This window comes from Panthera leo, chromosome C2 (assembly GCF_018350215.1).
Source record: "Panthera leo isolate Ple1 chromosome C2, P.leo_Ple1_pat1.1, whole genome shotgun sequence".
NCBI classification, from domain to species: domain Eukaryota; kingdom Metazoa; phylum Chordata; class Mammalia; order Carnivora; family Felidae; genus Panthera; species Panthera leo.
In genome coordinates this window covers 4050590-4071881 of record NC_056687.1, presented here as the reverse complement: position 1 = coordinate 4071881, position 21292 = coordinate 4050590, and the positions used below count along the sequence as shown (strand labels likewise).

The 21292-nt window shown below is 56.6% G+C and overlaps 1 protein-coding gene across 1 annotated transcript in view; it reads right to left on the bottom strand.

Moving 5' to 3' along the window:
• C2CD2 (C2 calcium dependent domain containing 2) overlaps nucleotides 1-21292 on the bottom strand; it is a 48052-nt gene continuing 26760 nt past the window's right edge. Inside the window, exons 6-14 of the mRNA XM_042954510.1 lie at nucleotides 20804-20927; nucleotides 19007-19112; nucleotides 16331-16395; nucleotides 14444-14568; nucleotides 13776-13950; nucleotides 12703-12816; nucleotides 10328-10455; nucleotides 8436-8745; nucleotides 1-828 (exon numbers count right to left, since the gene is read on the bottom strand). Coding sequence (XP_042810444.1) covers nucleotides 566-828; nucleotides 8436-8745; nucleotides 10328-10455; nucleotides 12703-12816; nucleotides 13776-13950; nucleotides 14444-14568; nucleotides 16331-16395; nucleotides 19007-19112; nucleotides 20804-20927 — 1410 coding nt within the window. The 3' untranslated portion in view covers nucleotides 1-565. The remainder of the gene's footprint in view (nucleotides 829-8435; nucleotides 8746-10327; nucleotides 10456-12702; nucleotides 12817-13775; nucleotides 13951-14443; nucleotides 14569-16330; nucleotides 16396-19006; nucleotides 19113-20803; nucleotides 20928-21292) is intronic.

Below are 21292 nucleotides of genomic sequence, written 5' to 3'. Positions count from 1 at the left end.
TGCACAGGATAGATCTAGTGTTTGCATACTTTTCAAGTTATATGGCTAATAGCAAAGGCAACTCTGCTCCTACCTTTGTCACAGTGTCTCCATCACCACCACGATGTCTCTACTGACCCCCAATCCCGCCTCCGTCCCACCTGTCCGCACTCGGGGCCGGCCGCACTGTGTTGCTCTGAGCAGCCAGTCAGGACAGGTGACCCATCCGTTCCAGTCACAGTGACAGCACAGAGGGACACCTCCTCTTCGCGACGCGGTCCGGGCACGGACCCAAGATAACACGCGTCGGGGCACAGAGTGGGTGAGGTGGAGTCCCCCTCACCGGCCCCGTCACCGTCCATTACTGGAGGTTCTCCAGTCCGTTATGCAAGTCTCCCAACGTCTGACTTCAGCTCTTTGACCTGAGCGCAGCCCTTTGGCATCTGACTTGGTGAGTTTTCTCTGGGGAAAGCCTCCTGGCTGGAGACGCGGATCTTCGTCCCCCTTTACAGGATGGCAGTACGACCCGGCCGGACGGGGCGGCCGGCTGACAGCTTGCAGCTCTCTTGCTGCGTCCCGGGGGTGCTTAGGGGGGCACGCGTCTTCCCGCGTCCTGGTGGGGGAGGCCGCCGGCCGCGGGGTCCGCCGGGGCCCCGTTCATGGCGCTCTTGCTTCTGTGCCTGGAGAGGAGCTTCTTGTTGAGGATCCTGGTGAGCGTCGCCCCCTTCCTCCGGGCCCCCTCCGGCTGCTGCAGGAACACGAGGTCGTTGTGCGACTGGCTCATGCCAGGGTCCTTCTGTTGATGTCGCCGGCGGAAGAACAGCTTTGCGCCCTTCCTTAAAATCCCTCCTGGAAGAGGAAAGCAGAGGGGGGCGGTCAGGTGAGCTGAGGAGGAAACGCCGGGGCCACTAATCCGAGTGGAAAAGACAAGCAAGGAGGTTCGAACTACTCTAATGAGCAGTTTCTTCCATGTGCTGTCACTATCCACACGGGAGGGAAACGGCCGGAATCTGGCCCGGACCACACGTCAGAGTTTTCAGGGTGAAAAGACTTGGAAGGGAGCCCGGGCGGCTCAGTGGGTGAAGCGTCTGACTCAGGTCATGATCTCACAGATTGTGAGTTTGAGCCCCGCACTGGGCTCTGTGCTGACAGCAGGGAGCCGGCTTGGGATCCTCTCTCTCTCTCTCTCTCTCTCTCTCTCTCTCTCTCTCTCTGTCTGCCCCTCCCCTGCTCGTGCTCCTGCAGATCTCCCTTTCTTTCAAAATAAATAAGTAAACTTTATTAAAAAAAAAAAAAAAAGACTTTGAGCCAAGAAGCAGTGAGCTGGACTGTCCGGTGCATCCCGGGGCAGGGACGTCCGTCACCGACTTCCGAGTCAAAGCAGACGGCGGCAGGCTGTCCCTACCTCGGGTCCCCTGGCCACTCACTCTCCTGCATTAGGAAGGTTGTAAATGGTGAAGAAGTGCTATGTGCCCCCGAAAAGAGGGTCCCGCTATTAAAACACAAAAATGGTCTCTGAGAACAAGGGATACGTATCCGCTGTCTTAGGAGAGTTAAGATCTCTTCTTTCAGGGAGTTAAGATGTTGTTTCACTGCAGACCCCACCGTACGTGCCTCGGGGTGTCGTGAAATGTCTGTTTCGGGCTTGTTTCTGACTCACAAGACCTCAGCTTTGTGCGCCTCGACCTGCCTGCAGGATGTCAGCTAGCGGAACACGGAATACAAAAACGGCAGCGGCAATGACTCTTCAAAGACCCAGGGCGAGCTCGCGTAGCCACGGGGCCCGGAACCCACTACACGAACTCCCTCCGGCACGCTCCTGCCCGGGGCGCCCCCAGCAGGGTCCGGGAGCCTTTCGGGCCAGCCTGTGGCGCTCCTCGCATGTGCGTGTAGGCGTGGAGGGCTTCTGGAGGAGGAGCCTTGTGGCTCTTTGGCAGCCAACTATTTTCCTGACAGAGCCCGTGGATGCTTCGGTAGCCGTGACACAGACCAAAGCCACCGGTGTCTGTCCAGAGGGGACGAAGGGCGCCTGCTGGCTCTCCCACGTGAAATGCGTGTGGACGGCGGTGGAGTATGGCCCCGCCCTGTCTGTGGACAAAGCAGCACGCCCGTGACTTTAAGGGATCTTAATTGGATCTGGGGCCAGGGGAGAACTTGCCCTTGGCTCTGTCCGGGCTCAGCCGCAGAACAAGGCTCGAGAGCCCCAAGGTATAGGCTGAATGTCATCTGATCGGAGCTGCCGGAAAGATCTTTTGGGTTTTTTTCCATTTTCTCTTTGGATGTAGTCAAACGGCCTATTGGGAAGAATCATGGGGACGTTTCTACAACTGTCTAACGTGGAGAGGCTGCGTGCGGGGGGGTCCTGCGGACCGTGGGAATGGGAGTACAGACGTGTGAATGGCTTCACTCCTGCCGCGAGCCTGAGGTGCCGCATCTGGGGACCACGAAGGTCCGTTCCCAGAGCTGTTCAGGTCCCCCTAAGAATGCAGCGTATCACGAGAAGTCACCAGTTAGGGCGTGTTATTGCACCAACCGCGGCCACCAACCGGACTGGACTTTGGCCAGCGGGGGGCATTACACTGGTACCTGATTAATTACCCCGGCATGGTGACAGGCTCCAGCCGGAGGGTCGCAGGGGCCGAGGGAGTGTTTCTGACACGGGGACCTGCTTTAGGTTAAGCGTGGGGTCCCTGAAGGGCATATTAATGTGGGCTCTCACCTGGAACAGAGGAGGGGAAGGCGGGATCCGTTCTGTTAACTTAGAGTGCTCTGACCCCACACCCCCGGTCTCCCCAGGGGAACGGAAGCCCGAGGGGGGGCAGGCTGGCCCCATCCCCGGGTCAGCTGGAGGCCAGCAGTAACAGGTGCTGTCCTGGAGGGCCCCGTCTCCTAAGCCCGTCCTAGGTGTCCCCGCACTGGAATTTAGTCTGGGGTCTGGAGCCAGGGTCTGAGGTGTGAGCAGGGGTGCTGTTATGGGTGGGGTCGCGTCCCTCCAAAATTCCTATGTTGGGGTCCTGATCCCCAGCACCTCAGAATGTGGCCTTATCTTACAGATGGGGTCCTTACAGAGGTGATTCATCCACAGGGCGTCAAGGCAGGTACCACACCAGCGTGGCTGTGCCCCTACAGAAAGAAGAGATGTGGACAGGCACGCCCACGGGGAGCGTGCCAGGTGGAGGCAGGGATGGGGTGACGCTTCGATAAGCCAAGGAAGGCCAGAGACACTGACAAACACCAGAGGCCTGGCGAGAGCATCCTGGCCCACAGGAGCCACCAGCCCTGCCCACGCCTCGACCTCGGGCTTCTGGCCTCCAGAGCTGGGGGGACTGTCCACTGCTGAGCACAAGGCTGTGTGGATCGCAAGAGGCCAGCCCGCCCTGCAGGGCACAGCGTCTGGTTCTCGAGAAGCATGGGTTTGCACCAGATTCCGAGGGAAACCTGAACGCGGGGAGAGGCAAGAGGTAGGTGTTCAGATTCCCTCAAAAGGGAATCGGCACGTTGTCAAGCAACCCCTTTAACTCGTTTCAATGAAATTGCACTTGAAATAACTAAAATTCAAATTCCTGCCATATCACGATGGCATATCAAGGACCCCCAACCTGTGAATAAAACTGGAAAAGCAGAAAGATCTGTGTGCCGTAGTCACTTTGAACGGTCCTGCCGGCCGTGGTCTGTCCCACAAGCGAAGGTCTGCTCCCGTGCGTCCCACAGATGGGGCCCATCGCGGGGGGGGTTTTCTGTCCTTCCGGGCCCCAGGCAAGCTCTCAGAACAGGGCTGCTGTTTTGTTAAATAGGACTGTTCCAAATCAATACCAGAACCGATGATGTCCTGGGTCCCCTGGTAAAGTCACTTGGGGGACTCACCAAACCTGTGTCTTCTCTAACTTGATAGGACTTGTCACGGCTTTCTGGGGACAATACCTCCTGCTTGGATGGAAGGGTCATGTGAAAGGAGGGACTGAGGTTTGCAGATCTATAGGCTGGAGCCCCGCTTCTGTCTCCCAGAGACCTCTGAGAGAGATCTCCTCCCCAGCGGTGACGTGCTCTGCCCCACTAAATGGGCCCCAGTGCAGAAAGCCTGTGTTCTCACACCCGGCTCCTCTGTGCTCCTAAGGACGGTGTCTGAGCTGGCCGGGGTCGGGGGGGGTGGGGGGTCACACCGCCCAGCAGTGGCCAGCAGGTGTCTGGTAGAGGGCGCATCCGTGGCGGTCACCAGGGGGGCCTCCAGAGAGTGAGACGGGTCTCAGCTCCCAGAGGCGTCACAGAGCACAGCCCTGCGCTCCAACGCGGGCGTGGACAGGCTTTCCGGAACCACGTAGATCCCGAGAGGCGTGCTGGTAGCGTGTGTCGGGCAGGACGTTTTACGGACACACGGCCGTCTCCAGATCCACGGTTTAACTCCTCAAACGTGAGGAGTAACCAGAGTAAGCGGAGATCATCTCCTCTGCATTTCCAAATAAAAACGTCAAAGCCTGTTGAGCCTTGGGCACACATCACAGTTACCCTCGGGGTAAATAATGACGGAGGAACAAGGCCACGCGTGTGGCACTGACTCCCGCACTCCGCGGTGGCGCGAGGGGCACCGGACTCTCCCGTCAGCTGAGAAGTCACGCCGTCTGGAGCTCCCTCACCTCACCATGGCCATGCAGCTGTGTCTTCTGTGTCAAGGTGGCCAGCGTGCCCAGGGATTCAGTCAGACCCTCATCTGTTAGGTGAATGCACTCGGCAGATGTGGGGGTAACACCCGCATTCAGCTATCCCGGACTGAAGCACATTACCCCGGATGATGTGGACGGGCCTCCTCCAATCAACTGAATGCCTTAGGAGCCAACCCCGAAGGGCTCTGGGAGAAGAAGGGATGGTCCCCTGCCCGCCGGCCCCGCCCACAGATTTCAGACTGTCAGAGCCCATAATCGCGTGAGCCAGTTCCTTGAAATGTAGAACCGATTGGTGCCGTTCCTCTAGAGAACTCTGGCCAAGACAGTAATAGTTTGGTATGTGACGCTTGCCTCTGGGCCCCCAGAACCCGTCCCCTTTGCTGATGGGGAAGCTCACAGTGCCCAGGCCAGAGGAACTGGAGAAGTCTGGATTTCATAAGCCCCTTTTTTCCAGATTAGCTCAGCCACACCAGCAGTCAGGAGGCAAGACTCAGACCTCACCCACACTTTAAAGATCCCTTAAGGACAAAATCTGGAGAGAAGATGTGCAATGTGAAACGAATAGCCAAACGCTTAAAGGGGGGGCAGAGAGGAGAAAAATCTTTCCCTGGTTCTAACAAGGTTAAAAAAAAAAAATCACAAACACACTGAAAAGTAAATAGGAAGAAATTTGAAAATGATTATTCTAAATTATAGCTTTACTAGAGCAAATGTTTGCAAATCTACGCTTGTCTGTCTGCACAGACCCTGACAGACACAAATAGCTCCGTGAAGAACCCATCTCAAAATCTCATACGTAGGAAAGCAATGACCAAAAGCCACGTCACACATTGTAGTTTGCTGCCCAAAGAACAGCTTCTGAGTTCGAGCTAAGCCCCACATAGTCTGTTTATAAGCGACTGCTTGTTAGAACCAGAGCTCCGCTAAGGGAAGGGGCGTATGCAAATCACAGCGAGCGAGGCTGCGTGCCCCCCATCTAGGGGCACAGCGCCCGCGCCCCACCCGCGTAAAGTGCTGTCCCAACCCAACCAGGCCACTTGTACGGAGGCAACTGTGAACACACACTGGAGAGGGACAGGAAAATAAAAAGGAAGGGAAGGGGGCGGGGGGGGGGGGGTCAGCTTCCTGCTGTTACAAAATACGCTACTCTCGTGGCGAAACCGCACCTAATTTAAAAACACGTATAGAAGACAAAAGTAACTTACTGTGTAGGCAATCAATTCTGGTTGGCATAGCGATCCTCTTAAGTTAGAGGGAATGAGCGCGAGGTGACGAGAAGGAAGAGGTCAGAGGTCAAAAGAAAAGTGCGCGGGAGCAAAACAAGAATGACAGACAGTGAGTTCCAAAGCACCGTGCCCCACGTGCGGGTGAAGTGACAGGGAAGGACGTCTGGCAAGAGTCTGGGGGCTCGGATTGCTTTTTTTTTTTTTCTTTTTTTACTTTTTAATATTTATTTGTCAAAGTCTTCATCCGATACTTTGGTTCTTACTCGTGGGGGAATACACGTGGCGTAACCTTTGCCATCTCGGCCGTCTCTAAACACGCGGCCACGTTAAGTAAATTCCCATCGTGCAGCCCGGCTGCATCGACACCGTTAAGCTAGAAACAAGCCCACGTGTGGGGATAAACTGGCTGCGACCTCACAAGATGGACATTTCCAACCCGCGGGGTTCCAGAACTCCAACTATGCTGGCAGGTCTTGGAAATCTGTGCAAACCCACATAGGTGGTTCTTGGGCCAGAAACTAACCTTCAGTTATTTAACGTGGAAACGAGAGGAAACCCCACAGAGCCACTCCCTGGATCCCCAGTGTTGAAAACTGGTGCAACACAAAAGCTATTTGGCATCCGTTAACACATAACTGTCCAACGTCTCACGGAGATGCTGTGCCCAAGTCGCTGGCACTTAGGTCCCCAAGAGTGCCCTTCTTGAGGGGTGCCACCAACCTGGCCAGTGGCGGGCAAGGAGAAGGGCGGCCACGGAAGGGATCCCATGGGAAAGAACCTTCTGGAGGGAAAAGCAGAGGAAGGAGGAAGCGACGGGTGAGGGCAGGGTGGTCTCTGAATGGACTTGGGGTCGGCGAGGCGCGGCGGCCGGGGTTGACGTGGGAGGGCAGGAGGGCAGGCTGGGAGGTTGGGGCTCCGTGAGAACAGGCAGCAGACTGCTGGCCACCGGGAGAAGGAAGGGAGAGGAAGGGGCGCCCCACCCTGCACCCCCTTTGCTACCCCACCCAGCACTCGCGGCCTTCCTCCGGTCCAGGGGGGCTCCCTCGGGCCGTGCTGGCCCCAAGGGCAGGCCAGAGGGGTGCGTATGCGCCTGGCAGACCGACAGCCCGGAACCTGGGCTGCGCCTTCTGAACAGGAGCGAGGGAGCCACCAGAGGGCAACGCACAGGTCACCCAGGCTCAGCGCAGGGGCACTTAGCGGCCCGGGGTCCGATCTTCATCCCGTGGCTTAGAAGTCCTGTCCTCCTTCCCTCTTTCCTTCTCCTGGCTTCCAGCCGCTCCCCACGTGTGCCCACCCTGCTTCGGCAACCAGGGGCCTCGTGGGGACGCACGAGAAGCAGACGGGAGGGAGTGGGTAGGGATGAACGCAGAGGCCTCCAGCCGGGTTCTCAGCCCCGACAGCAAGGACACAGGGCCACGCACCGCCACGAGGCGGCCCATCCCGCACCCCACGGGGCTCCGAGCTGCACCCCGCCTGCTGCCTGTAGCACCCCACTCCCAGCTGTCTCGGGACGCTTGCCGGTGTCCCCTGAGTGGGGGGCACAACCGCCGGGTCTGAGAACCACTGGTCCCGGCAGCAAGAACGGGGTGGGGGGGCGGGGGCAGTGGGAGACAGCCACGGAGCAGCTCACCGGGGTCCCCGACCTCAGGAGTGACTGGGACGTCTGCGTTCTCAGCGGGGCAGGACTTGGCGCTGAGGTGCACCCACGACTCCCAGCTCGGATCGGGCACCTGCTCCCATCCTGTCTCTGCACCGGGGGCCCCTTACCACTGCCCGGGGGGTGGACCCACCCTCATGCGCCGAGGAGAAGCTGAGCGCAGGAGGCGTGACGCCTCCAGTGGAGAACAGACCTCAAGCCCCCGGACCGCGTTCGCTCAGAAGGAACCTTTACATCACCATCGTGCCGAAGCGCTAAGTACAACTGAGCACACTGAAGAAACGTACAAGTTAAAGCCCCGATTTAGGGCTAATGGAAAACAACGGATTATCCTAATGATGTGATTCCTCGGCCCTGCACACACGTTAAGTTGATGGTCGTCAACTTAAAACTGACCCCAGTTTCTGGGGTATTCCTCTCGCCCTGGGCCCTAGCAGGTCCGAGTGGTGGGGTCTGCCCTGGTTTTAGTGAAGGGAGGAGATTGAGACACAATGATACAGGTGAGTATCTGCACAGCCGAGGGAAGCCGGGTCTCTGGCGGCTACGTGTGGTGTCTCTCTGGCCCCACTGTGGGACATGACCCCCTCTAAATGCCCTAGATAGTTCTACTGGGCGGGGGTGGGGGGCAGAGAGAGGAAGGGGCCTCTAGGCATGACCACAAGCTGTTCCCCCCAGCCCCCCAATGCGGAGAGATGGAAGGATTCTCAATGTGGCCCCTGCCCAGAGGCTCTAGTCGGGCCCCAACCTCCTGCACAGGGGTGCTCGCTGGGGTGGGGTGCTGAGGAGGGGGTGGGTTTGCGCAGGGGAAGGGAAGCGGGTGATGGGAACCGAAAGTCAGCTCAGAAACTGGCAGGAGAGATCAGCCGTCGGGTGGGGCGGGCGGCGGGGGGACGAGAGGGGGGTGGGCGCAGGTACCTTTATGCTTCTTGGCAGCATCCGGCTCTGAGACACTCAGGGAGCTCTCCGACAGCTCGTCCCCATCGGGGTCCAGCGGGGCCTGGCTGTCCCACGCCGGGGCCTGTGACTCCTGGTCCAAGTCCCAGGAGCCTAGCTCGCGCTCCTGGGGCTCTGGGGCCGGCGGGGCCGGGGCCGGCGCCTCTTCCTCCTGCGGGGCAGAGACGGCAGCCGCCCCCGGAAGGGACGGGGGGTCCTCCTGGGGGTTGCCGTCCACGGAGGCCGCGTAGTCCAGCATGAGGGCGGCGGCATTGTCCTGAGATAGCGAGGTCTGTCCCGGGACAAGAGAAAAAAGCCAGCATGAGGGACGACGGCAAGGACACACGGAAGGAGGGCCGGCACGGAAAAGCCCGGAAACCTCTGTCCAAACATGCTGGGGGTGATTCCAAAGAGTCAGAAGTCGCCCACGGCTTGTCTTCCAAGGGGGCGGCAACTGGGTTTCCAAGGGACTGAAGTGCGGTGACTATGGGTCTCCGCTCACAGCAGAGGGTCGGGGCCCCTGGTACCAGGGGCCCTTCACACGTGGAGGGGCATCGAGGAAGCAGACACCCTTCTCCAGCCTGCGGGAGGGAGAGCACTTCCTTCTAGGAGGCGGACAGCACGCTGGAGGGGGGGGGGGGTCACGGCATGTGGGCTACAGATTCTGTCTTTTCACACTTATCCTACAGGACTTTGTTTTCTGCTGGCAGAAATTGCTCAGCATACATGTCGTAGCCTGAGAATCCGGGGTGCTCCTCTCAGCCGCGGGGCTGGGTGGCTGCAGGGCGGGAAGGTGGTCGCGAGGGGCCTGGGGCGGGCCGCTGTCTGATGCCCACACTCTGCCGGCTTGCGGCGTGCCCACTGGCTCAAGATGGGACAACCTGAGCGTCCGCAAAGAAATCGTAACTGCAGGGGGTTGGATATGTTGAACGTGCAGACCCTTGGGCTCCTAAAGAGCCACAGAAAGCATAGAAGACGTGGTCAGGAGACCCCGTGGGTCCCTCACAGCCGGCCGGGACTCAGGAGAACGCAGCCTTTGGGCCTTGGCCCTTCTGGGGACGCCGTCGCCCCCTGCTGGCTGAGGCCGGAAGTGCACTCAGGAAGCCCAGAGAGGCCCCCACCTGGGGCCTGGGGCCTCGGGGGCCGTGTCACGGCTGCCCGGCAGGCGTGGCAGCTGGTACGTGAGCACCAGCCACCGAGGCCCCGAGTACAATGGCAACACTGGTGACGCACCTCTGGCACCTGCCACGACCCACTGCGGCACGACTTCTAGACCCGCCACGCTCATGGCCTCCGAGCACCCCCCTCCGTGTTCAGAACGTCGTCTTCCTCGTCCCCCATGACTTCCTGGTCTCCCAAACGCCCCTCCGTGGCCCATTCCTGGCCCATCTGAGATGTCAAACACGAGTACGGGGCTGTAGCGTGGCTCCCTGCCCTGAGGGGCCGGCCCCTCTGGCACCCAGCAGGGCAGGAGAAGGGAGGGAGTGGAGACTGGGGTATGTTTTAGACAATCTGCACGTCTCTCTGGCTGCAAAAGGCATAAACACTCGCTGCAAAAAAACTTCAGTGGTTTGGAGGCGTGCGACGTGGGAAGTGGACGCTCCCCGTCATCGACCAGCGAGAGGGCAGAGGCTCGGTCCCAAAGGGGCCCCCCGGGCCAGAGACCTTCGAGCTGCCTCATCAATGGGACAAGCTGCATCCACACGACACCGTGAACGACCCACTTGCTGGGTCAGGAAGAGAACCTGCCATTTGCACGGAACTTTCCGGACGTCGTCAAGAGCTCAGGCTACCTTCCCCAAGGAGGAAGCCAGCCCGCCGACAGACGCAATCCGCGCCCCCCCCGCCCCGCCCCCGCCAGCACATGGCCGCACCTTGGAGATCCCTGATATGATGATGGTGCTTTTCTTCCGTGGAGACTTGACCCTCAGCTTCGAAGACTCGCTGAGCTGGCGGATGGCGACTTCCGCCACGGGGTCCGAGCCATTCAGAACCAGGAGCTCTGCGGGAGGGAAGGCAGCACTGAGCATGTGCACACACGCCCCCTGGAGACTGCCAGGGCTGACGGAAATGGTCCCCAGGCAGAGGTCGGCAGATACCTTCCGGAAGGGGCCAGAGCCTAAATGGTTTAAGGTTTGTGGGCCGGCGGGTCACCGGGTCCCGGCCACTCACCGCTGCCTCTGTAGGGTGAGAGCAGCCAGAGCTCTGCCAGGCTGGGCTCTGAGGCAATTTATGAGCAGGACCAGGGCCACATTTGGCTCACAGACCACCCTCGGTCCACGGCTGCTTCTGGAAGGTTCCACGTACTCACTGATGCACGTTTACTCAGATCCCTGCGTTTTCTTTTTTTTTTTTTTTTTTTTCAATGTTTTTTATTTATTTTTGGGACAGAGAGAGACAGAGCATGAACGGGGGAGGGGCAGAGAGAGAGGGAGACACAGAATCAGAAACAGGCTCCAGGCTCCGAGCCATCAGCCCAGAGCCTGACGCGGGGCTCGAACTCACGGACCGCGAGATCGTGACCTGGCTGAAGTCAGACGCTTAACCGACTGCGCCACCCAGGCGCCCCGATCCCTGCGTTTTCTTACACGCCAGTCATACCTCCGCAGGGTTGACGAGAAACAAGTCAAGCAGGTAGGCTGACAAACAAAAACACCTCTAACCTTGTGGAAGATTTGAACTCCGCAAGGCAATGAGGCTGCCCCTTTTCCCTCCCGAGGGACTCAGCACCTAGCATTCACGTGAGCCAGTTGGCCAAGGCAGCTCCGTCCCGTGGTTCCTACCAACCCCACCGCCGGCCGTCGTCTGTGGGATGCTTAGCACCTGGCAGGTGCGGTACAAAGGGCTCCGTGCACATTGTTTCGTACAGCCATCCCGCAAACCCCAAGAGCCAGGTGCCTTTTTTATCCCCAGTGGAGACACGGGGGACCGTCAGGGAGCCAGGGAGGCGGCAGAACCGAGAGGCTCAGCAGGTCTCGGACGCAAAGCCGGAACGCGTAACCTGACTGAAGTAGCTCCCGTGACGCCAGAGTCAAACGAGGCCATTAAAGGGGCAGGAACGTGTTCACAGGAACACCTGCCGCCTCAGTTTCGGCTGCGGCCCGAGGACAATTCCAGAGGAAGAAGCAAAGGGCCAATGAGGCCAAGAGCGGCCTGGCCACGGACCCACAGTGAGAAGGGAGAGGGTGACAAGAAGGGGTGGGGCGAGGATCCCCCCCCACCCCACCCCAGGAGAGAGCTTCACTGTCCCGCCCAACACCCCACGCCAAGCCCGGAGGTCCTGAGCTGTCCTCCGAAGTCCCATCAAAGTGCCAGGGGCGCCCGAGAAAGTCACTAGGGCACCTGCGGCACAGGGAGCTGACCTCGGGGCCGGCCCCACGGCCCATGCACCAGATGGGGAGCCCACCATGGAAGCGTCAGCCCGGGCTCCTTTAAAAAGGGACCCCTGTGCAGGGGAAGGTGTCCCCACGGTCGCTGGAGCACACTGCCCCTGGCAGGGAAGGGGGCGTCAGGAGCGGCCAGCACGGCAGGGACACTGCGTGCGTCTAGGAAGCTGCATTGGGGGAACCCAGCGGTTTGCAGAGAACCACGGAAACAGGGACGGGGCTGAGGGAAAACGAAGAGCTCCCTGCCCCTGTCCCCTCCTCCCTGTCCCCTCCTTGACCTCGGCAAGATCAGACACAGGACTCAGGGAATGGGGACAGGTGCCCACCTGCCCCTTCTCTGATGGCAGGTCACACCCGAGCCAAGGGACAAAGCCTCGTCCCCAGAGTTAGATCGCGCTTTGATCTAGGGAGACGGTGAAACCCACCTCTCCAAAGACGCCGATTACCTGAAAGTGACCATAAAAATGGGAAATTTGCAGGCAGGGGTCTGGGGGAAACCACTCCTAACAAACAGCTTTTCGGGGACAGCGGGAGACAAAAACAAAGCCGCCTTTAGGCTTTCGCCCCTGCGCCCTGCTTATTTTATGATGTTCACAGCACTGGCCCACGGGGCAACAGAAAAATAATGCTCGAAAGTTTTATAAACTGGGTTTTTACATTTATTTTGTTAAAGCACCTGCTAAAACTAAATGCCACTCCTGGTCTTTGGCTGGCTTCCCTTTCCGCTTTTTCCTAGTTTTTCTCCTTTTACTGGAAAAAGCTCCTCCCAAACTCTGAAAAGGAAATGCTGACCTCGGGACAGATGCGAAAGGCATGAGGGAAGAGGCCAGGAGGAAGGAAAAGGCGGTGAGCATGCCCGTTACCTGTGTCCGAAGAAGAGAACGTCTTACTGACAGGGGCGCCGTGACAGGAGACAGCTTGGACAGAGATGTCCTTCTCAATGACCTTCACCTTGACAGGTGTCTTCAGGGGAGACTCTGCCAAAGGAACATCCTGGTCATAAGAGGTTCCCCAAAGCCGTCTGAACCTACAGTTTCTGGAAAGTGAAATCACATCTCTCGCGCCAACGCCATCCGGGCGGTTGGAAACGGCCAGGGCAAACCTTCAGATTGTTGCACAATCTCATTCTTTTTTGGGGGGGTGGGGGGGGGGGGTGGGGAGGGAGAACCCAGGTTTCAGTACAATTTCAGAAATTAAGCCAGAATTTCACATTCTGTTTTGTATTCACGAATGGGGCCAGGCAACCTATTCTGGGAAGATAACACATCTGTGCGAACAGACGTACAGCCCGAATAAAAGTTAGTGACCCACGTATACAGAAGTTGTCCCTACAGCGGAGGCTGAGGGGACTGGTGCAGAATCCAGCTGGATCTAAAATGATGGCACATCAAGCCTACGAAAAAATGGTTTTCGGGGTGCCTGGGTGGCTCAGTCGGTTAAACATCCGACTCTCAGTTTCGGCTCAGGTCGTGATCTCACAGTTCGTGAGTTCAAGCCCCGTGTCGGGCTCTGTGCTGACGGCATGGAGCCTGCTTTTTTTTTATTTGTAATGTTTATTTATTTTATTTTTGAGACAAAGAGAGGGAGAGACAGAATGCGAGCAGGGGAGGGGCAGAGAGAGGGGGAGACACGGAATCCGAAGCGGGCTCCAGGCTCCGAGCTGTCAGCACAGAGCCTGCTTGGGACTCTCTCCCCCTCTCTCTCTGCCTCTCGCCCGCTCACATGCGCGCACGCTCTCTCTCTCTCTCTCTCTCTCTCAAAAAATAAATGGCCAAACTTAAAGACAAAAAAAGCTAAGCAGAGCCCTGCCGGTTCCCGCTCCTTCTGTGCCACGAGAGTGTCTTAACCTCACTCCCTGCGGCGCCCTGCTGGCCAGGGGGCCACGGTGCCCGGGGACGGCGTGAGTCCAGGCCGGGGGCCCACTCTTCATTCTCACCAGAGCTCAGCGGGGACGCCCTCCCCGTGTCGACACGCGGCTTGGTTTTCACGGCAGTGACGGTAGTGACCACGGTCCCACAGGGCATCACCATGCGGTCTTTTCCCACCTTCGCAGCAGGAGCGGGTGGAGCGGTCTGCCAGGATTTCCCTTCACCGGGCTCTACGTAAGAGAACTGCAGAGAAAGCTGGTTACGCGCTCCTTACGGCACCCGGCCCGGCGCCTGGACGGGGGGCGGGGGGCTGCCTTCCTCTGCCATAACCTCTGCCTTCTTCGATGAACGTCACCTAGTCTCGGAACCGTCCGACGACTGACCCGGGGTTCCCCACCACGGACAGAAGGCGGTAAGACCCGTGCTCAAACCCACCCACTCGCCATGCAACGACGGAACAGAGGCTGGAGAACCCAGTGCAACCAAGTGGCCCTTTCCGGGGCCGGCCCACGTGACACGGCGTCGTGGACCGCCACCCACGTGGCAGGCGACTCGACGCGACCGTGGGCGGGACGTGGCCCGTCCGAGTCTGGAAACGCACAGCGCGCAACGGGCTCTCGGGAGAGCGTCCTGCTTCAGGCAAGAGGAAGCCTGACGGGTGAAGACGTTCCTTATCTCAAGTGGGTCTCGAGCGGCTCAAGCCGGAGCGCGGCCACGGCGGGCAATGTCGTCGTACCTCTGCGGTGACCGAACCCAGCACCGAGCTGCCGAAGGAGGGGCCGCTGGTCAGCGTAAAGCTCTGTGGCCCCGCAGGCTGCTTCTTGAATAAATCTAAGGGAATGGTCGTCACCGCCGACAGAGCTAGAGAAACAGGACACAAGTAAGGAACCCCGTGGGCGTGCCTCCACGGGGTGCCACGGAAGCCACCGCACCCAGGACGAGTCCCCGAGGCGCCGCTCCAGACCACCGCAGGTGGAAAAGCCTGTGCGGGAGTCGAGAGTGACAGCCCTGAGGGCCAGGGGGCCCGACCTGCAAGGCTGGGATGCAGACCCACCGATGCAGATCTAGGAAGCCGAGAGCTGGGCAGCAGACGTCAGGAGAACATCCTTATTCTCAGGAAGGACTCGCCAAGGAGAGGGGGTGTGAAGGAAGGGCCCACGCGTGCATGTGTGTGCACGTGCAGAAACAGCGTGTGCAAAACCGAGAGCCGCCACCCAGCGCGAGCACAGGTAACAGAGGCAACGGGGCAAAATGTCAAAAGCGTGTGGGTGTGAGTAAAGGTTATATGGTTGTTCTTTGTTCTGTTTTGTGGTTTTCGCACGAAATTTCGCAGACCCCACGAGGCTGTACAGGACTGAACCGCCAGCAGAGCGAACGAGCCGTGCGTCAGGGGTGGATTCGGAGGGGCTTCTCCGCAGGCGAACACCTGCCCGGTCTGGGGTCAAACCACACGCCTGCCCTTGGCACTTGGCCCTTGGTCGGGAGCGCCTCCCTGCCTCCCCCCAAGACAGCAGAATCCGGGAAATGGGCTCCGAATTCTTGCTCATACATAGAAGCTTAAATTGCTTTTTCCTGGGTCTTGGTAACTTTAGGAGACATCCAAACGGCCCGGGTTTGTGGCAGGAGAAGCCAGGAGAGGGTCCCCCTCTCCAAGTTTGCTAAGTCTAAGGGCATCTTTAGAAACCTAATAAATATTGATACTCCTGACTCAAGCACATGTGCGCTCACTGTCCGAGCTCACTGTCGTGATTTTTACCTTTGACTGTCGCTCTCTCATCTCTAAAGCATGTGTCCAGTACAAGCAGCTGTGGCTTATTTTACAAGGAAGAGCCGGTTGAAATCCACAGAGACAGTAGAGTGGCGGGGGAGGGCGCCAGGGGCTGGGGGGAGGAGGGGACAGGGAGTTGTCTCAGGGGGACAGAGTCTCGGCTTGGAAAGATGGAGAAGTTCTGGAGACGGACAGCGGTGAGGGTTGCACACAGTGGGGATGTACTTAATAGCACTGAATGTTACCCTCAGAAATGGTTAAGATGGTCATTTGCATGCCACAAGCGTTTTGCCACAAGTTGAAACAAAACAAAACGGGTCAATTAAGGCTAAGAAGATTGAGAAGTGCATCTCTAAACCAAGAATTACTGAATAAAAAATTTTAGATATTTGTTTTAAAAAAGAGAGAGAGAGAAAGAAAGAAAGGTAAAAACCAGCTGAGTATATTCTTTTCCAAAATGTATGACCTTGGGGGCCCCAGGCGGCTCAGTCGGTTAAGCGTCCGACTTCGGCTCAGGTCATGATCTCACGGTTCGTGGGTTCGAGCCCCACGTCGGGCTCTGTGCTGACCGCTCGGAGCCTGGAGCCTGCTTCCGATTCTGTGTCTCCCTCTCTCTCTGCCCCTCCCCTGCTCATGCTCTGTCTCTCTCTCTCTCTCAAAAAAATAAACATTTAAAAAAAATGTATGACCTTGTCAAAAATTGAAATGGACTTTCAAGCCAACGTTGCCTTCGGAATTCCAGCATGCTCTGTGGGGTCTCCCGCCCGCGCCTCCCAGCTTCTCCGGGTCCCCGTCAAGGCAGCTGGACCAACCCCCCCGGAGAGCAGGGCCTCCATCTACCTGCTCGACACCCACCTCCTGATGATTGTTCTTCCTCTGAAATCTCCAAGTACAGCTCCTTCGACTTGGCATTCAACTCGCTGCAGGAAAGACAAAGAATCCTTAAGCTCCATTAACTTTTTGAAACGGTGTTTTTTTTCTGACTGTACAAAGAGATACAAATCACCATCAGTATAAAGATTATCTGCAACCTGACTACCCCCAAACGGTTGCCGTTAATATTTGGTTGCCGGTCTCCCAGGATTCTCCGCGACTTCCTGGCTGATGACAGAAACGTTGTACACAGCCGCTCTCTGATACGGGGGCCACTGGCCACAGATGGCCACCGAGAGCTCAAGGTAAGGCCAGGGCAAATGGAGGGCCTGAACTTAACTTTGTTTAAGTTTAATTAGTTGAAATTTCAGGAGCGACATGTAGCGAGTAGTTGCTGAATGAAAAAGTGTAGCTATATGGGCACCTGATGGCTCAGTCGGTTGACCATCCGACTCTTGCTTTCGGCTCACGTCATGATCTCATGGTTCGTGGGATCGAGGCCCGAGTTGGGCTCCATGCTGATAGTGCAGAGCCCACGTGGGATCCTCTCCCTCTGCCGCTCGCACGTGTGAGCTCTCCCTTCCTCCCCAAATAAACATGTTTTTAAAAAGTGTAGCTATGGGGGCGCCTGGGTGGCTCAGTCGGTTAAGTGTCCGACTTCTGCTCAGGTCATGATCTCACGGTCCGTGAGTTCGAGCCCCGCGTCGGGCTCTGGGCTGATGGCTCAGAGCCTGGAGCCTGCTTCCGATTCTGTGTCTCCCTCTCTCTCTGACCCTCCCCCGTTCGTGCTGTGTCTCTGTCTCAAAAATAAATAAACGTTAAAAAAATTAAAAAGTGTAGCTATGTAATTATCTAAAAACAAAACATAGAAAATGATAGACCTCTTTTTTTTTTTCAATTAAGATACGGGACATCTTTCCACGTCAGACACTACAGAACGACGTCATTTTTACTAGATACCCAGTGCTTCACTATGTGGCCTTTTATTTTGTCCGTTCCTTAATAACCAACCCTTAATAATTGTTGGTTGTGGTCAACGTTCCATAATTATAAACAAGCGAAGAGAAACATCCTTATCCATACATCTTTGTAAACACTGTGCGATTATTTCCTTAGGGAAACTGTAGATCCCAGCCAAAAGGTATGTGCATTTAAGAGATTTTCTCTCCCTCTCTCTCTTTTTTTTTTTTAAATTTATTTTTAACAGAGAGAGACAGAGCGTGAGCAGGGGAGGGGCAGAGAGAGGGAGACACAGAATCCGAAGCAGGCTCCAGGCTCTGAGCTGTCAGCACAGAGCCCGATGCGGGGCTCAACTCACGAACCGCGAGATCATGACCTGAGCCGAAGTCGGACGCTCAACCGGCTGAGCCACCCAGGCGCCCCATCTCCCTCTTTTTTATAATACGCCTGGAGGACTTCCAGAATGGCTATTCCAATCCACGCTTCCACTGGCTGTTCTCACTCCCCTACTCTCTACCACCCTGTAAGGTGAAAAAATTCTCTTCTGTCTACACACTTGTATTGAACTACTTGTGAGAGTGAACATCTTTTCAAAAGTTTCTAGCTACCTATAGTTCTTGCTTTCATATTTCCAGCTCATTTTTCCCCCGTTTTCCAAGGGAGCGCTCCTATTTTCATTAAGGATTTATAAAAGCTCTTTATGTTACACGTGGGACGTCTGCGGTCAGTACTTTTTCCTAATGGTTCATCGTGCAAGCATCAGAAAGCAATTGATTTCTGCAGAGTTAGCCACTTGACTGGAATATGACTTATACCGGTTTCCTAATATTCTTTCTAGCCTGTATCTATTGTTATTTCTAATAGTTTTAACTGATTTTCGCAAGTAGCCTAGACATGTAGCCGTATCACCTCCAGGTAATGATTCGTGTTGTCTCTTCCTTTCCAATCCTTGAACATGATCTCCTTTCCTCATCTCGCTGTACTACCCATACTTTTCGAACAAAAACAGTGGGTATGAGCCCAGCTGGTCTGGCTGTATCATTCTTAATGTTCCGCGGGGGTGCTGCTCGATAATTCCTTGCTTGGGTTTCCTACACCATTTCTTAGAATTTCCCTTTGTCCGCTCCCTGCCAGCGTCTGGTATCAGCCTGAAGTTTCCTCCATCCTGCTCCAGATGGCATGTGTATTTCTTTTCTTTTTTTTTTTTAATTTTTTAATGTTTATTTATTTTTGAGACAGAGAGAGACAGAGCATGAACGGGGGAGGGGCAGAGAGAGAGGGAGACACAGAATCTGAAACAGGCTCCAGGCTCTGGGCTGTCAGCACGGAGCCCGACGCGGGGCTTGAACTCACGGACCGCGAGATCATGACCTGAGCCGAAGTCGGATGCTTAACCGACTGAGCCACCCAGGCGCCCCAAAGTGTGTGTATTTCTAAAGAAAAGGGAGCCCGACCACAGTGCTCTCTGGTCACAGCAGGACGTGGGCAAGGAGGAAACCCACGCCCAGAGCCGCCTTCAGAAAGAAATCCACGTTCAACCTAAAACTACCTCGGATGTTGGCTACGCATTGAAGCGAAATTTATTTTTTAGTTTTAGTTTTTGGCGTGAACGGTGCTGCAAACCAACTGCCGGGTTGGGCGGTCTTGGACAGGTGTGGCTGTACAAACCCCAGCCCAAGATAGCCGGGCTGTACGCACAAGGTGAATTCTTCTTCCCAGGTGAGGTCCGCAGCGTTTTTCGCGAGGGCGCTGAACTTCTGAACGGGATCGTTCAGCCGAACTACACACTGTGGGTTCACGTAGCCTGTAATCGAACAAAGGGGCATTTTAATTTTTTAACCGCATTACACGTATACACATTTTGCATATAACAGGCGGCATTAAATGCCTGAGCTCTCGGCTTACCCGCTTCTGGGGGGACAGTTCTTTGTTTCCTTTGCCATTAGCAAACTCTCGAAGCACCTCATTTGAGGTTTAAGGTTTTCTATCCCCAACTTGGTATCTATTGACCTTGGACAGACCCCAAGTGCCCCTGCTCCCTGCCCTGGGCGGGAGGGGAGGGGGGGACACTCCCCAGGGGCGACATCACTACAGAAGATGCGGCCCCCACTTCTGGACAAGACTAACTGCTTGCAGAAGGCAAGTCCTCTGGAACGACCCCCAAGTGTGGGGGGTACCCCACAGGGAAGCCATGTCCCTACTTACAAGGGGTGTCTTTTTACACCTGACTCGGCTCAGTCGGACTCCTGTTTGGGGATCACTGATCCCCGTCACGGGACATTTCACTAGTGAACAGTTGTCCCACGGCATGAAGGTGTGGACACACGGCGTAGTCAGTCATCACCGGAACGCACAGACGCTTTACCACATACCCCGCGGTGCCACGTGTTCTATCACATTATCTTATGAATCTTCACAATCACCGTGGAGGGGAGACACGGACCCAGATGTGCACCTGCTGGCAGAGGCGAGGAACAGGGACCCCAGCCCTGGCCGACTGAGTCCAGAGAGAGATGCCCCTCGGCGGCTAAACACTGCAGCCCCAGACGGCAACATCCAAGTGCTTTTACCCGAACAATCACCTAGGACGAGCTTTGCACAGACTCTCATTTGTTACATGCGGACAGTCTGTGCTTTGGGGACCGGAAGGAAGTCCCTGCAGATAAACAACCCTTAGTGTTCTCGGACAATAAAGAAGAATTCATTCCCGGTCTCAGCAAACTCGGATCACAGTGGAAAGATGTGTCCTGTCCCAGGCTGCTGTGCATGTGGGGGCTCAGCAAACGTTCAGGAACAGCTAAAAAGAATAATCTGTTTGGGGCGCCTGGGTGGCTCAGTCAGTTAAGCATCTTGACTCCTGATCTCAGCTCAGGTCACGATCTCACGGTTTGTGAGCTCGAGCCCCACGTCGGGCTCTGTGCTGACAGTGTGGAGCCTGCTTGGGATTCTCTCTCTCGTCCCCTCTCTCTGCCCCTTCCCTGCTTGCATTCTCTCTCTCTCTCTCTCGAAATAAATAAACTTAAAAAAAAAAAAAAAAAGAATGGTCTGCAATACTTTTCACTCCGATAATAGCCCCTCCCAGCACCGAAGCATCCCCGATGGGCCAAAGCCCTTCTGATGCTCCCTAAACTGCCCCCGTGGCACCTCGGCTTCTAGAAAAGGAGAAGGTGCCTATCGCCTATCAGTCAGGGATGCTTAACATGGGTTTACGCGTTCAATAGTTCAAAAAAAAAAAAAAAAAAGGATGTGCCTTCCAGACTCAAGAGAAGGACAAGGTTACACACGACCGCATTCCTTTCTGCCCTCAGCCTTCATGTATGAAAGCCGGGACCGTTTTTTAACTGCCCCTCTTTGCTGTTATGGTTCTCAGGGGCTCTTTCTGCTCAAAGGCAGGGGTCACGCCGCAGACCCCACTGGAGGGTGCCACGGCGAAACCACAAATCACCCTGCGGGACGGTCCCTTCTGGAACCAGCGGGGTTCCCTGCGCCACCTGCCTGAAGCACCAGGATCGTGCAGCAGTGAGGCCCGGACGTTATTCACCGACAGCTTGAGTTCGTGGGCCCTGGGAGGTTTGGGAGGGCAGGATTCCTGAGGGCTGGGTGCAGTGTGCTGCAGGTTCTGTGAACAGAAGCACACAGGACAGTGACCTGCGGGGAAGAAGGGGCGGCCGCCCAACACCTCGACACCTGTCACCGGGGGGAGGGGGGCGTCTTCAGGACCGTCTGCACGGGGCGCCTGACCCTGGGGTCTGCTCTGCGACGATTCTTCCCTTCTCGTGGGAAGGGAGGGCCCCAATCAACCAAAACCTCTTCCCTTGCAAGGGAGCCTCTTATGCCCAAATAAAGCAGGTGCGGGGGCGCCTGGGTGGCTCAGCTGGTTAAGCATCCAACTCACGGTTCCTGAGATCGAGCCCCATGTCAGGCTCTGGGCTGATGGCACGGAGCCTGCTTGGGATTCCGTCTCCCCTCTCTGTCCCTCCCTCA